This window comes from Clarias gariepinus, chromosome 1, assembly GCF_024256425.1.
Source record: "Clarias gariepinus isolate MV-2021 ecotype Netherlands chromosome 1, CGAR_prim_01v2, whole genome shotgun sequence".
NCBI classification, from domain to species: domain Eukaryota; kingdom Metazoa; phylum Chordata; class Actinopteri; order Siluriformes; family Clariidae; genus Clarias; species Clarias gariepinus.
The window spans coordinates 5,115,691-5,129,069 of record NC_071100.1 but is presented as its reverse complement, the minus strand read 5'-3'; the positions used below and the strand labels follow the sequence as shown (position 1 = coordinate 5,129,069).

At 37.9% G+C, this 13,379-nt stretch overlaps 3 protein-coding genes across 4 annotated transcripts; all 3 read right to left on the bottom strand.

The window, feature by feature from the left end:
* Positions 1–948: 948 nt before the first annotated feature.
* Positions 949–3,632, bottom strand: LOC128519286 (E3 ubiquitin-protein ligase TRIM39-like). The gene is made up of 6 exons (XM_053493001.1): positions 2,967–3,632; positions 2,683–2,778; positions 2,350–2,583; positions 2,113–2,254; positions 1,859–1,885; positions 949–1,757 (listed from the first exon to the last, which is right to left on the bottom strand). The coding sequence occupies exons 1-6, from the start codon at positions 3,567–3,569 to the stop codon at positions 1,213–1,215; spliced, it is 1,647 nt and encodes a 548-aa protein (XP_053348976.1). The 5' UTR covers positions 3,570–3,632; the 3' UTR covers positions 949–1,212.
* Positions 3,633–5,376: 1,744 nt separating this feature from the next.
* LOC128520321 (uncharacterized) lies at positions 5,377–7,639 on the bottom strand. Of its 2 annotated transcripts, XM_053494623.1 has the most exons (3): positions 6,926–7,639; positions 6,537–6,819; positions 5,377–6,443 (listed from the first exon to the last, which is right to left on the bottom strand). In XM_053494623.1, the coding sequence occupies exons 1-3, from the start codon at positions 7,246–7,248 to the stop codon at positions 5,799–5,801; spliced, it is 1,251 nt and encodes a 416-aa protein (XP_053350598.1). In that variant the 5' UTR covers positions 7,249–7,639; the 3' UTR covers positions 5,377–5,798. The 2 variants fall into 2 exon arrangements, with proteins under 2 accessions (XP_053350598.1, XP_053350522.1); XM_053494547.1 differs by having other exon boundaries at positions 5,377–6,819.
* Positions 7,640–9,993: 2,354 nt separating this feature from the next.
* On the bottom strand, positions 9,994–11,192 carry LOC128507378 (uncharacterized). Its single transcript, XM_053478266.1, has 3 exons — positions 11,083–11,192; positions 10,717–10,997; positions 9,994–10,623 (listed from the first exon to the last, which is right to left on the bottom strand). Exons 2-3 carry the CDS (start codon positions 10,978–10,980, stop codon positions 9,994–9,996), a joined length of 894 nt encoding a protein of 297 aa, XP_053334241.1. The 5' UTR covers positions 10,981–10,997; positions 11,083–11,192.
* Positions 11,193–13,379: the final 2,187 nt, after the last annotated feature.

Below are 13,379 nucleotides of genomic sequence, written 5' to 3'. Positions count from 1 at the left end.
GTAGACAGATAAGACAGAAGGCAGAGCTAGAGGTAGCAGAGCTGAAGATGTTGTGGGTCTCTTTGGAAGGAAAAAGGATGGATGGGATCAAGAATGAGTTCATCAGAGGGACAGCTCATGTTAGATGTTTCGGAGATAAAGTCAGAGAGGCCAGATTGAGGTGGTTTGGACATGTTCAGAGAAATGATTGTAAATATATCGGTGGAAGGATGCTGAGGAAGACCAAAGAGGAGATTTATGGATGCAGTAGGAGAGGACATGGAGTTAGTTGATGTGTGAGAAGAAGATGCAGAGAATAGGGTTAGATAGAGGCAGATGATTCGCTGTGGCCACCCCTAAAAGGGGACAGCCAAAAGACAAAGAAGAAGATTGTTATTATATAGTTATGCTATAATTGGCCTTTGTGGAGCACACATTGTGGCCAAACTTTGGTGGAAATTTCCAGTAAGAATTGCCTACACAGCCCTTTCAGTGACCTTGAAGGTACAATCACATTTACTAGTAGATGATGCTGCTTGTCTTTGAATAACACTAAGTGCTGATGATTGTTGAAACTGTTCACAATGAAATAATTGTATTTATTTCCAAACAATGCAGCTGAAGGTCAGACGCACACTGCTGTCTTGTTTTGCTTTATAATCTTGCATTTCAATGCTAGATGACTAAGAGACATGTAAAAGTAAAGACTTCTTCCTTAAATTAAGTGAAACACAAACATAACAAAAGCAAGACTACAAGGAGAAACATGGTCTTTACACAAGGAACAACCATAGCATGAATGACACTCAATAACAAAACAGTGGAACATAAAACAAGGTAATGATTAGTGGTACTAATAATAACACTGGTGAGAGTGATTAGTGTGGCACCTGACATCCTGGGACTGATGCTGGTGTTTTTCAGGATCTATTGGTGCTCCCTAGATAATGTTACTGTCTTAAAGAGCTGTGTATGTAATTACTTTAGTCACAAACTCCTTTAGCATGTGGTGTTTTTATTATTATTTTTTACTTCAATTCTATACAGATCTGCATACATACATTTTTTTTATTTGTATAAAAGATTATAAACATTACACATAATAGAGAACTGTCACTAATTTTACTGAAAATGGATGGAAAAATATATCAATTTCTAAAAATGAATTGGCATCAGAACCAACTCTATATCATGCAAGATGACAAAACCATTAAGATAAAATAAAAACTACTATTAGATTTGCCTGACAGGACTGATGATCAGTGGTGTTGAGTTTCTTCCTCCTTTATTAACGCAGGGGCAAAAACATGGATGAAGTTTCTCAGTGAAAGTCTGACCAGTGAAAGAGTAGATATCAGACTTTGCATCAACATCATAGAAGGAGATCAGACCCTCCTCGTAATCCACAAACACCCCCACCTTCTGAGGAGCCTGTTTCAAGGAGAGGGAGACAGGAGGAGAGTCCAGAGCCTTATATTCATTCTCATTCCTCAGCAACACACACCAGAATCCATCTTCAGGACTGGCTCTAATCGTTCCTTTCCTGTTAATGGACTCTCTCACCACTCCTAACTCCCACTCAGTCTTCGCTTTGACCTGAACCTCATAGTAAAATCTCCCTGAGGAGAATCCCTCCTTTCCCAACACAAGGCCATACATTTCAAACCTCTCCGGGTTATCAGGGACATTCTGTCTCTTGTCTCCATGTGTAACTTGTTTCCCATCATTAGACAAAATGAGTTTAGGATTCGCTGTATCAGGATCCAGAGTCACATCCACTGAGAGACAGAAACACAGCGAACATCAGGTTTATCATTGTACAGTGTGTAACAGTAAAGAAATATATATTTAGTCATGTGATCAATAAGAGCTCACAAACCTGCATATTGTTGAATTCTCTTCAGTTCTGTTAAAAAATGATTTTATTCAATGTTACTATCAGTTAATTGATATTGTTGTATAATGTAAACTGTAGACACAAACACTGCAGTGATAAACATGTTTCTGTTATTATGATTTTTTTTATATATATTTTCTCCAAAAACACATCGCACACCTATTTAAGAATGTACTTGTGGGTAAATACTCAGCAGTTTCATTGAGGTAATTTACAATTACCTAACCAAAACTTACCAATTTCAATCAGCTTCTCTATGTTCTTATTGAAAGTTTCCTGAATCTTTATTCTCCCCAAAGGCTCCACACTCAGATGAGAGGTAATAGTGACATCAGTCCAGTCCTGGGTGTGTGGAGGGCTGCACAGTGACGGGTAAATCTACAGTACAGAAGGAGAGGGGAGAAATCCCTCAGCATGGGGACTGCTGTCCTGTCATGTGCTGCATTGCTATTGAGAAACAGAGGGACTCTGACCTGTAGGAGGTGGATGTGATCCTCAGTGTGTGAGAGCTGCTCCAGCTCAGTGTTTCTCCTCTTTAGCTCCGTGATTTCCTGCTCCAGATCTTTAATGAACTCTTCAGCCTGCCTTTTTACTACTTCCTGCTTCTCCTCCATCTTTTTGGGCAGCTCAACCTGGCTTCTTTCAATGCTGCGCATCAGAGCACTGAAGATCTCCACAACATCTACTTTCTCCTTTTCTGTGTTTTTCTAACAGGAGACATTATGAATCACAAATAGATATATCATAATATACAGTACATATATGGTTCATATACATATGGTTTGAATGGTATTAAAGAGACTGACATTATTGAATTTTACAGAGTTTTGAATTTCCTCAATCTTCTTCCATCGCTCCTGGATCATCTGCTGAACTTCTGCTTGTGTCTTTTCCAACTTTATCTAAGACAAATACAGTTAAAGCAGAAGGTTACATTATATATATATATATATATATATATATATATATATATATATATATATATATATATATATATATATATATATATATATGCAGTACTGTATATATATAATGTAACCTTCTGCTTTAACTGTATTTGTCTTGTTTATTAACCAAAATTTGCTTTCACCTTTCTCTCTTTAATCTCCTCCTCCATAGGAACAGTGTTGTGAGTTCTGTGATCTCCCTCAGTACAGAACTGACACACACACATTTGGTCATCTCTACAGAACAGCTCCAGGGGTCTCTCATGTTTCTGGCAGATGTAGTCCTCCAGGTTCTCCACAGGCTCCATCAGTTTGTGCTTCATTAGTTTAGTTGTAGTTTTATGAAGAATTAGATGTGTGTCACAGAAAGAAACCCCACAGTGCAGACAGGACATTACAGCCTCCAGCTTTTCCTCAGTGCAGGAGTCACACAGAACCTTCTTAGGCTTGGAAGGACGCTCATCTGCAGTGCTGCTGGATTTCATTTGAACTGACTTAAATGAAGCAGCCACTCCAGAGATGAACGCATTCACCCGTAGTTCAGGACGTTTAGGAAATTCCTCCTTACACACTGGACACTGGGAGTCTGAACTGCTGTCCCAGAACGTTTTGAGACAGATCATACAAAAGTTGTGTCCACATGGAGTAGAGACTGGATCAGTGAACACATCCAGACAGATAAAGCACTGAAGATGATTTTTACACAGGGCACTGCTGGAGGAAGCCATGACTAACAGAGGAGACATGATCAGAGTGGATTTAGATAACTGAAAACTTTACACAATATTTGCAGAATTACTTTTAGCAGCCAGTTTAAAAGTATTTTTTCCTATTTTCCCATTTTTTTTCCTGGACTGACTATTTCTTCTTACGCCACAACAAATTTTCAAGCCTTTTTTTCATTAAATAATTACAAACAATGGTTACCATAGTAACTAATCTTATTAATGAATAATTTAGAATTACTTTTTAGAAAAAGTTTAGAATTAGTTATGCTGAATGCAGTTTAACCCTTAAAATCTTCAGCTTTTTCAAAAACATTACCTCTGTATAATGTGTAAAAATCTGTTGTTTAAGGTAAATTCACTCTCAGTGGGCATAAACACTTAAAAAGCACTTGAACTGTAACAAACCCAGTGAACTTTGAGCAGTTAATAAATGACAAGACAAACAGTAGTTACTGATAGAAACAGGAAGTAGTCTCACTCCTAACTCTGATATATATTTATATATATATATATATATATATATATATATATATATATATATATATATATATATATTACACTGTTGTAAATCCCTCTTTATAAAATTATTTCCAGTAACACAGTAAAACTTCCAGGTGTTTTTTTTTTTTTTAAGATCAAGGCCCTTTATGCTTTAGCCTGAATTTTAAAAGAACAGAACTCAGGAGTTAACAAGTGAAAAACATAAGTATACAAACAGTGTTATCTATCTGTAGGTCTACTTACTGATTAATATTTCTCTCCTTCTGTTTTCCCTCCTTTCCCTTCAGTGGTTTGATTATGAAGTGACTTTCAACTTCACTTTCATTTCCTATCAAAAGAAATGCCCACTGTTTTTCTTCTTTTTCTTTTCTTTTTTTTTTGGGGGGGGGCTGGCAGCCAACTTATAGTTGCACTACCGCCTCCTGCTAGACTGGAGTGTGGATCATCAGATTGACAGTACACAACAACAGAAAATAACTAAATAACTAAATAAATTAAATTATAGCTCCTTCTTTTATATTCTATTGACTAGGCCAGTTTCGTTTAGGTAATTAAACAGACTTTTATATATTTTCCAGTTGATCTCCCTAGTACTATGTTTTCTGTTGTCATTTCTGTTCCTTCCTCTTGCATGGTTCCTCTGAGTTCCTGTCTTTATTTGTTGTATCTTTTACAGTTTGTCCACAGAATTCGCATTTTCCACTTGGGTGTTTGCCTATTATCTTAAGACTTTGGTTTAGTGCTATGTGTCCTATTCGTAGCCTAGCTAGAGTATGATGATTTCATCTCTTCTGTTTCTGCCCCATATTTTTTACACCTACATGTGCTGGTACCCATAGGACAGGTGTTGAATTATTGTGTTTTCCATATTCTCTCTCAAGTCACTGGGTATGTTTTCTGAACTGTGTATATTGACAGATGTCATGGCTAAGGGCTTTGCTTTTTCTTTGTTACTAATTGCAGTCCCTTTATTGTACTGTAGTACTGGGATTTCATTTTTAGTTTTTTGAATCCATTCATTTTACTTATCATTCTCCAGATGTTTGTTATTTGTGTCTATTGTGTTGCAGTACTGTCAGTGTGTCAGTGTGTGTGCTTTCTTATATTGGAATTCTTTTTTTCTAGTGAATGTTGTTTTTTTAAGTTGTTTGAATGCTTTATTTCTTTTTTTGACAGCCTTGCTACAGTCTTCATTTCACCATGGTTTGTAGAGTTAAACAAGATGTTACAAAAAATGTGCTTAAGCAATCAGAAAAAACTGTAAAGTCACCACACCATATAATGTGTTCTTTCCATTTTCCTATTACAGTTTTTTCTGATTGCTTAAGCACATTTTTTGTAACTATTGGCTATTTTTGCAAAACTCTACACACAAATAAGAAAACCTTTCACCCAATTATCAAAACATTTTAGTTCTCTTGCAAAAGAGTATACATCTTGTTTAACTCTACAAACCTTTGTAAAAATGGTATTTTTGTACCAAACAGTTAACACTAACCATCATATTTATAAGCACACAAAGTGCCAACTACACACTGATGGTATAAATAAAAAACACATCTGGCTTTTGCTTTCTCTGTGCACAAGGTAGGTGAATTTGAAGTAATACTTTTGACATAATTTTGTCATACAAACACACAAGGATTCAAATTTTACTTACTGTAAGTATGAATGTTTATTCATACATATCAAAACGAAGCACAAAAAAACATACAATTTCACTGAAAGAGAGAGAGAGAAAAAATATCAATCATGTCGTCTTTCTGGGTCCGGCCACAGAATTTCATCGACATCACAAGCAATGTCTTCTTGTCCAAGGCACCGTGGAAAATATCTTCTTGAGTGCCGTATCCAGGCCTGACATGATGCCTGGTCAATATCCTCACATGCCTCTTCCATTGCCTGTAAAAGAGCCATGCGCTGATGGGGATGACGGTCATAGACCTTCCAGCGCCAGGCAGAGAAGAATTCTTCGATTGGATTCAGGAATGGAGAATATGGGGGGAGGTTTAGTACAGTAAAGAGTTGGTGATCTGTGAACCAGTTGCGGACCAAAGCAGCCCTATGGAAGCTAACATTGTCCCATATGATAACATATCTCATCTGCTCTGCTCTCTGAACATTAGTGAGTGTATGATATAGGGTATCCAGGAATGTAATAATGTGTGCAGTGTTATATGGGCCCAGGATTGCATGATGGTGCACAACACCATTTTGACTCATAGCTGCACACATAGTTATATTACCACCACGCTGTCCTGGCACATTGATTATAGCACGTTGTCCAATAAGGTTCCTGCCACGTCTCCTTGTTTTAGTTAGGTTAAAACCTGCCTCATCTACATAAATCAGTTCATGACCCATGGCATCTGCCTCTAGCTCCATCACTCTCTGGAAAAGACAAAACAAATGCAGCACAGCAGGTTCATACACAGCACTACAGGATGGACTTCCACATTCAGTACCAATGATATTATAGCTTACCTGAACATATTCATATCGCAGTTGTTTTATGCGCTCACTGTTTCTTTCAAAAGGGACTCTGTAAATTTGTTTCATTCTTATTCTATTTCGTGCCAGTACACGAGATAATGCAGAGATGCTCACGTTGTTTATGTTTTGGAATGTGATGGTATCCTCTATTATGCGCTGCTGTATTTCTCGCAGCCTAATGGAATTATTGGCCAACACCATATTGACTATATGAGTCTCTTGTTCTTCAGTGAACATTCTTTGTCTGCCCCCAGATGCTGGATTTCTAGCAACTCTGTAAAGTAACAAATTCAGTTTTTACATGTCAAGTACTGTATTGTTTTTCATTAGGGTATGGTGCTACTAGAAAACTTACTGTAGTATGAAGTAACTGTACTAACCGATTCTCATTTCGAAATGTCCTTATGATACTTGCTACAGTGTAGCGGCTGAGGTTAGGCTGAACCCGTTGGCCAGCTTCCCTTAGGGTCATTCCATGGTTGATTACATGGTCTACTATTGTTGCTCTGATGTCATCAGGAATTCTGATTCTTCTTATCCTTCCTCCTTCCTCTTCACCTCCTTGTCCTCTTCCTCTAAATTCACCTCCTAGTCTTTGTCCTCCTCCTCTTCCACCTGCTCCTTCACGTCCTCGTCCTCTTCCTCTTCCTCGCCCTCCTCTAATTCTCACTCTTCTCAGTCTGCCCTCCATTGTTCTCCACATTGAAAGCTTACCTGTGGCTTATTTATAGTGCTCAAGCTGATTGCAAAGTGAACTAATTATATAAAACTGTTTTCACATGTGCAGTGTGGTCAAACAGTTACACAAAAAGTGTAAAAAATGTCCATAAATGTGTATAGTTTTACTAGGAGTGTTCTGATAATTTGGAAATTGTGTGTAAAGTACTGAGTTGTGTTTACAGTTCTGCAAAAGGAGTGCTGTGGATTAGATTGTATTTATACATTTGCAAATTGTGTGTTATAAAAGTGCAAACTGTGTGCAAAGCAGTGTTTGTGCTTTTAATTTTGCAAACTCAGTGAATAGTTTTTCTACAACTATTAATAATTTTAGAAATTGTGCTACAGGAATCATTATTACTGTTTAAGCAATCAGAAAAAACTGTATTTCTTCCAGTGTGCTGTTGTTTAGTTTTTGACATTTTGTATTGGATTGTAGTAGTTTACTATGTGGTTATGCTGCTTTCCTCAGTCCATACTGCGACTGTTATTGTTTTATGTTCATTCTTGCTTTCCACTATTTTATATTTAGTTTCTTCTTCTATTAATATTGCTTTCCCCTCAATTCCCCATTTCTCTATCTCTCTATCCATTTTTACCTCATAGCTCATGTATCCCACGAATACTCTATATGGTAATTTACTTTCCTCAAATTTTATCATCACTAACAGGCTATCGCATCCCATCCCGTTTTTTGTGGTTTTTATCTTCACATTTATTTACCTCCTGATTTGGTTTTATTTCTTAAATTGTTATTGTTGGTATCCCCGTGATCACTAACCAGACCCTTCTGTCTTTTGTCTGCACACTTTTGACTGTCTTCCCTTTCATTTCATTTGCTTTTCCTTGCTGAGCTTTGTTCTTGCGTATTATTAATAGGGAGCCATTTCTTAATAGTTTGCCACTTTTAATATCTCCTATTAGTGTTGTCATTGTTTGTGTGATTTGTATTGGGTTCCAGTCTCTAAACGAAGCTCCTTCCTGTGTTAGTTTCAGGATTACTTCATATTCTTCTTTTTGTCCTACACTCCCTGTTTTCCCTTGTCCTGCATCAGTTACTTCCGAGTTAGATACTTCACTCATCTGTTGTTTTGGATGTTTGCGTTTAACTCCTTTCCTGTTTCTCTGTAATGTTCTCCACTCTTCCTCCTTCTCTTGTCCTTCCTCACTCTTTTCCATTTCACTTCCTGCATCATTCCTACCTTCTGCCATCTTTTGCCCATTCACAATCCAGTTGCCGCCTTTAAACCTCTCGCTGTCTCCCATCGCCGGACACTGAAAAGCCCACTGTTTGGTTTTCTCATGTTATAATTACAGGTTTTGGCCATCAGATGAAGGAAAATCACCCAGTGAACTACTGCGTCTGGACATTATATTTACAATCAACATGTTCAAAATAGTGTCTATTAAAATCCATTTGATTTGATTGTTTTGTTGTTTTCATTTAGTACCTTAGGAGTTGTGTTTATGTAATTTTGCTGTTGCATTACCAATGTATGGTTTACAATATTAATAAGGTCCTCTTTTTAAGTGAATGTAAACCTTCTTTCACAGTAAGAGACCTGCAGTCAGAAATCTTACCTCTTCATTTAAACTTAAACAATTTAAGACTTGTTAACAGCTAATGTTCAGGAAAAAAAAGAAATAATAATAGAATGGACTGCACAGAGAACCTAAAACTAAAAGACCCAGTGCAGTTAGTAGTAAAGACAATCGAAACAATTAAAAGGACAAACTTCTCCTCGCTGCAGGACATTTCTGACCAGAGAACCTGTAGGTTGTACTTAAGGCGTAGAAAATAACAAGCAATTGTTACAGTGAAAATTAGTTACAATAGTAAATGACAATCCAAACAGAAGTTACTGAGAGAAACAGCAAGTAGTCTCACTCTGAAATGAACTTTTAAACACTTAATTTTTATTATTTACATTATTTTCATTTTTAGTATTTTTAATAATCTCCAGTAATACAGTAAACGTTGTTACCAGTGAATATGACATTTCCCTCCTGTTTCTTTCTTTTTACTGTTTGACTTTTTTGTGTGTCATAATTACAAGTTTAGGCCACCAGATGGAGTAATTAGTCTAATGAACTACAACATCTACAGCTTTTGGTTTTGTTTTTGAAAAAAGCTTTTTAATTAATTTAATAATTAAAGGTTTGTGTACTTCGTTTTTTGTCACCGTGATAGGGTTTATAAAGGCCCTAAAATTTTTTATACATTGAAACCATGGTCATGCTGATTGAGTCAGCATTTGACGGACCTTATACCTCCCCCAAGCACTCCCACCAATTTTTACAGTTTTTCTGATTGCTTAAGCACATTTTTTTTAACTATTGGCTATTTTTGCAAAACTCTACACACAAATAAGAAAACCTTTCACCCAATTATCAAAACATTGTAGTTCTCTTGCAAAAGCGAACACAGCTAGATTAACTCTTCACACCTTCATAAAAATGGTGTTTTCGTATCAAACAGTACACACAAGCCATCATCTACTAAGCACACAATGTGCCAACTGCACACTGATGGTATGAATACAAAACACATCTGGCTTTTGCTTTCTTTGTGTACAGATGTCAATTTGAGGTCATACTTTTGTCATAGTGTCATGTAAACATACAAGGATCCAAACTTCAAGTACTGGTGTTTATTCACACTCATCAAAACCAAGACAAAGTCAGAACACAAAATAGTAATTTCACAAAAAAAAAGGAAAAAAAAAATCAATCAGCCTACATCATGTCGTCTTTCTGGGTCCGGCCACAAAATTTCATCCACATCGCATGCGATATCCTCCAGTCCAAGGCACCGGGGAAAATATCTCCTTGAATGCCGTATCCAGGTCTGACATGATGCCTGGTCAATATCTTCACATGCCTCCTCCATTGCCTGTAAAAGGGCTACCTGTTGATGAGGATGACGGTCGTACACTTTCCAGTGCCAGGCAGAGAAGAACTCTTTGATGGGATTTAAGAATGGAGAGTATAGAGGGAGGTTGAGTGCTATGAAGGATGGGTGGTCTGTAAACCAGTTGCGGAAACTAACATTGTCCCATATGATGACATATCGAGTATGCTCTGGTCTCTGAACAGTGAGAATGTCATGTAAGGTGTCCAGGAATGCAATAATGTGTGCAGTGTTGTATGGGCCTATGGTTGCATGATGGTGAACAATACCATTTTGGCTTATAGCTGCACACATGGTTATGTTACCACCACGTTGTCCTGGGACATTGATGATGGCACGGTGTCCAATAATGTTCCTGCCACGTCTCCTGGTTTTACTGAGGTTAAAACCGGCCTCATCTACAAAAAGTAGCTCATGTCCCATGGCATCTGCTTCTAGTTCCATCACTCTCTGGACAAGACAAAACAAATGCAACGCATCAGGCCCATGCACAGCACTACAGTATGCACTTCCAAATTCAGAACCAATGACACTATAGCTTACCTGCACATAGTCATATCGCAGTTGCTTTACACGTTCTGTGTTTCTCTTGAAAGGAACTCTGTAAATTTGCTTCATTCTTATTCTGTGGCGCGCAAGTACACGACTTAGTGCAGAAATGCTTGCACTGTGTATATTTCGAAAGATGGTGTCATTATCAATTATGCGCTGCTGTATTTCGTGCAGTCTTATTGCATTATTGGCAATTACCATGTTCGCTATATGGGTCTCTTGCTCTGGAGTGAACATGCCCTCTGGCCCCAACATCTGGACGTCTAGCAATTCTGTAAAGTAACAATTTCAGTATTTTTGCATGTATGGTACTGTTGTGTTTCTCATTAGAGTATGGCAGTGCTACAAAGTACTTACAGATTCTCATTTCGAAATGTCCTAATGATGCTTGCCACAGTGTAGCGGCTCAAATTAGGCTGAACCTGTTGGCCAGCTTCCCTTAGAGTCATCCCATGGTTGATGATATGGTCCACTATTGTAGCTCTGATGTCATCAGTTATTCAATTTCTTCCTCTTCTTACCCTTCCTCTTTCCCCTCCTCGTCCTCTTCTTGCTCCTCCTTGTCCTCTTACTCTAAGTTCCTCTAGCCCTCTTGCTTCTTCACCTCTAAGTCCACTTCCTCCAACTTCTTCACCTCCACGTCCTCTCCCTCGGCCTCCTCTGATTCTCACTCTTCCTGCTCCTTCCATTATACTCCACATAGACAGCCTACCTGTGGCTTATTTATAGTGCTTAGACTAATTGCAAAGTGAACTAATTATCTAAAACAGTTTTCACATGTGAAAGTGTGCCAGACAGTTGGCAAAATAGTGTTAATGATAGCCATACATGTGTATAATTTTGCTAGGAGTGTGTTAGATATTTGGTAATTGAGTGTAAGCAGTGAGTTGGGTTTAAAGTTCTGCAAAAGTTCTGTGTTGTGCAGTGAATTGTGCCTACAGTTTTGCAAAGTGTGTGTTACGAAATTGCAAACTGAGTGCAAAGCAGTGTTTGTGCTTTTAGTTTTGCAAACTCAGTAAGTGGTTTTGCTATAAGTATAAATAGTTTCAGAAATTGTGCTATAAGAATCACAGTTAGGGTTTAAGCCATCAGAAAAAACTGTAAAAGAATGTCTTATATTATAATTGTAATACATGAGTCTGTTTTTTTCTTTCTCTGTTTAACCTGTTATTAATATGTCCTGACCTCACCAAAGTGTGTAAATGTGTGTGTGTGTGTGTGTGTGTGTGTGTGTGCGTCTGCGTGTTTATGTGTAATAATACAGCCTGCAAACAACTATACTATACAAATACATGAACAGTTAAGAAAAAAGTTAATGATTGACTCTCAGACATTGTGTGGGCTTTCTGACAAATATAACATAAAAATATATATATTAATGTTGATTGTGCCTGTGTGCATTTTTGTTGTTTGCTTGGTTAATTTGTGGATAATTAACTTTTCAGGAAACCTAGCTATGGTATTATTATTATTATTATTATTATTATTATTAGTATTATTATTATTAAATTATTAGCTTAAATTAATGATCAGGTCTGTTTTACTCATAATGATTGTTTTCCCTCTCTGCCATAACTTTATAGCCAGACATTTTTCAATTCCTGTCAGGGGGCACTGTGGCCGTAGTTGTAGTCTTGTTAGAAGACCCAGTTTCCCAAAAGGCACCTCGGTCAGGTGATGATGAAGCTTCACCTGAGCCGAGGTGGCTCATTAGAGACGTTATAAAAGGTTGTTAGTTCTGGAAAACTGGGTCGAGCATTAAGACTGTCTAGTGGGCATTTGTTTTGTTTATTAGGAATTTATGTTTAAACTGGCTCGGAAGGCTTAGGCTCTGTTATATGTAGATATGTGTATTTACGTTAACTTGTGTATGATGTGAGTACTGTTTCTTGTGTCTTTTGTCCATTTGTTTCTTGGTTTTAAGTTATGTTGTGTTCTAAGCCTAAATGTGCGTGTGTCGCTCGTAGAGCGTGAATGTATGGTATGTCGCTCGTAGGAGCGCAGGTGTGTGTCGCTCGTAAGGGCACGAGTGTATGGTAGTACGCCGCTCTTAGGAGCATAGGTATGCGTGTGTCGCTCGTAGAGCGTGAATATGTGGTACGCCACTCGTAAGAGCGCAGGTGTGCGTGTGTCACTCTTTGGGGTGCACGAATGTGTACCAGGCTTGGAAGTCACTATGTACTGTATGCTTAGTCAGAAGTCTTTATGTACTGTATGTTTAGTCCGAAGTCTTTATGTACTGTATGTTTAGTCCGAAGTCTCCATGTACTGTATGTCTAGTCCGAAGTCTCCATGTACTGTATGTCTAGTCCGAAGTCTCCATGTACTGTATGTCTAGTCCGAAGTCTCCATGTACTGTATGTCTAGTCCGAAGTCTCCATGTACTGTATGTCTAGTCCGAAGTCTCCATGTACTGTATGTTAAGTCTGAAGTCGCCGTGAGTTGTAGAGAGCCTATGAGTTTATTAAGCCTCCGTAGCCGGTACATTGGTTATTTAGTTTTGGGGAAGTTTTGTTTGTTTACGTGTTAATAAAAGACTGGTTATCTGACAAGAACCCTCTGCGTTTATGCCTGCCCTTTATCCGCCCACGGCGATGTAACATCAGCCTTTATACCAGAATCGTGACAGAATGCTCGACCTAAAACAAGGGCAT

Excerpts from the sequence above, each read along its gene's own strand:
- LOC128520321 (XM_053494547.1), bottom strand. The coding sequence starts at position 7,248 with ATGTGGAGAACAATGGAGGGCAGACTGAGAAGAGTGAGAATTAGAGGA. Across the intron at positions 6,820-6,925 it reads ACATTTCGAAATGAGAATCG|AGTTGCTAGAAATCCAGCAT; the intron begins GTTAGTACAGTT and ends GTTACTTTACAG.
- LOC128507378 (XM_053478266.1), bottom strand. The coding sequence starts at position 10,980 with ATGTTGGGGCCAGAGGGCATGTTCACTCCAGAGCAAGAGACCCATATA. Across the intron at positions 10,624-10,716 it reads TGCGATATGACTATGTGCAG|AGAGTGATGGAACTAGAAGC; the intron begins GTAAGCTATAGT and ends TGTCTTGTCCAG.
- LOC128519286 (XM_053493001.1), bottom strand. The coding sequence starts at position 3,569 with ATGTCTCCTCTGTTAGTCATGGCTTCCTCCAGCAGTGCCCTGTGTAAA. Across the intron at positions 2,779-2,966 it reads AGGAGATTAAAGAGAGAAAG|ATAAAGTTGGAAAAGACACA; the intron begins GTGAAAGCAAAT and ends TATTTGTCTTAG. Across the intron at positions 2,584-2,682 it reads ACTCTGTAAAATTCAATAAT|AAAAACACAGAAAAGGAGAA; the intron begins GTCAGTCTCTTT and ends GTCTCCTGTTAG.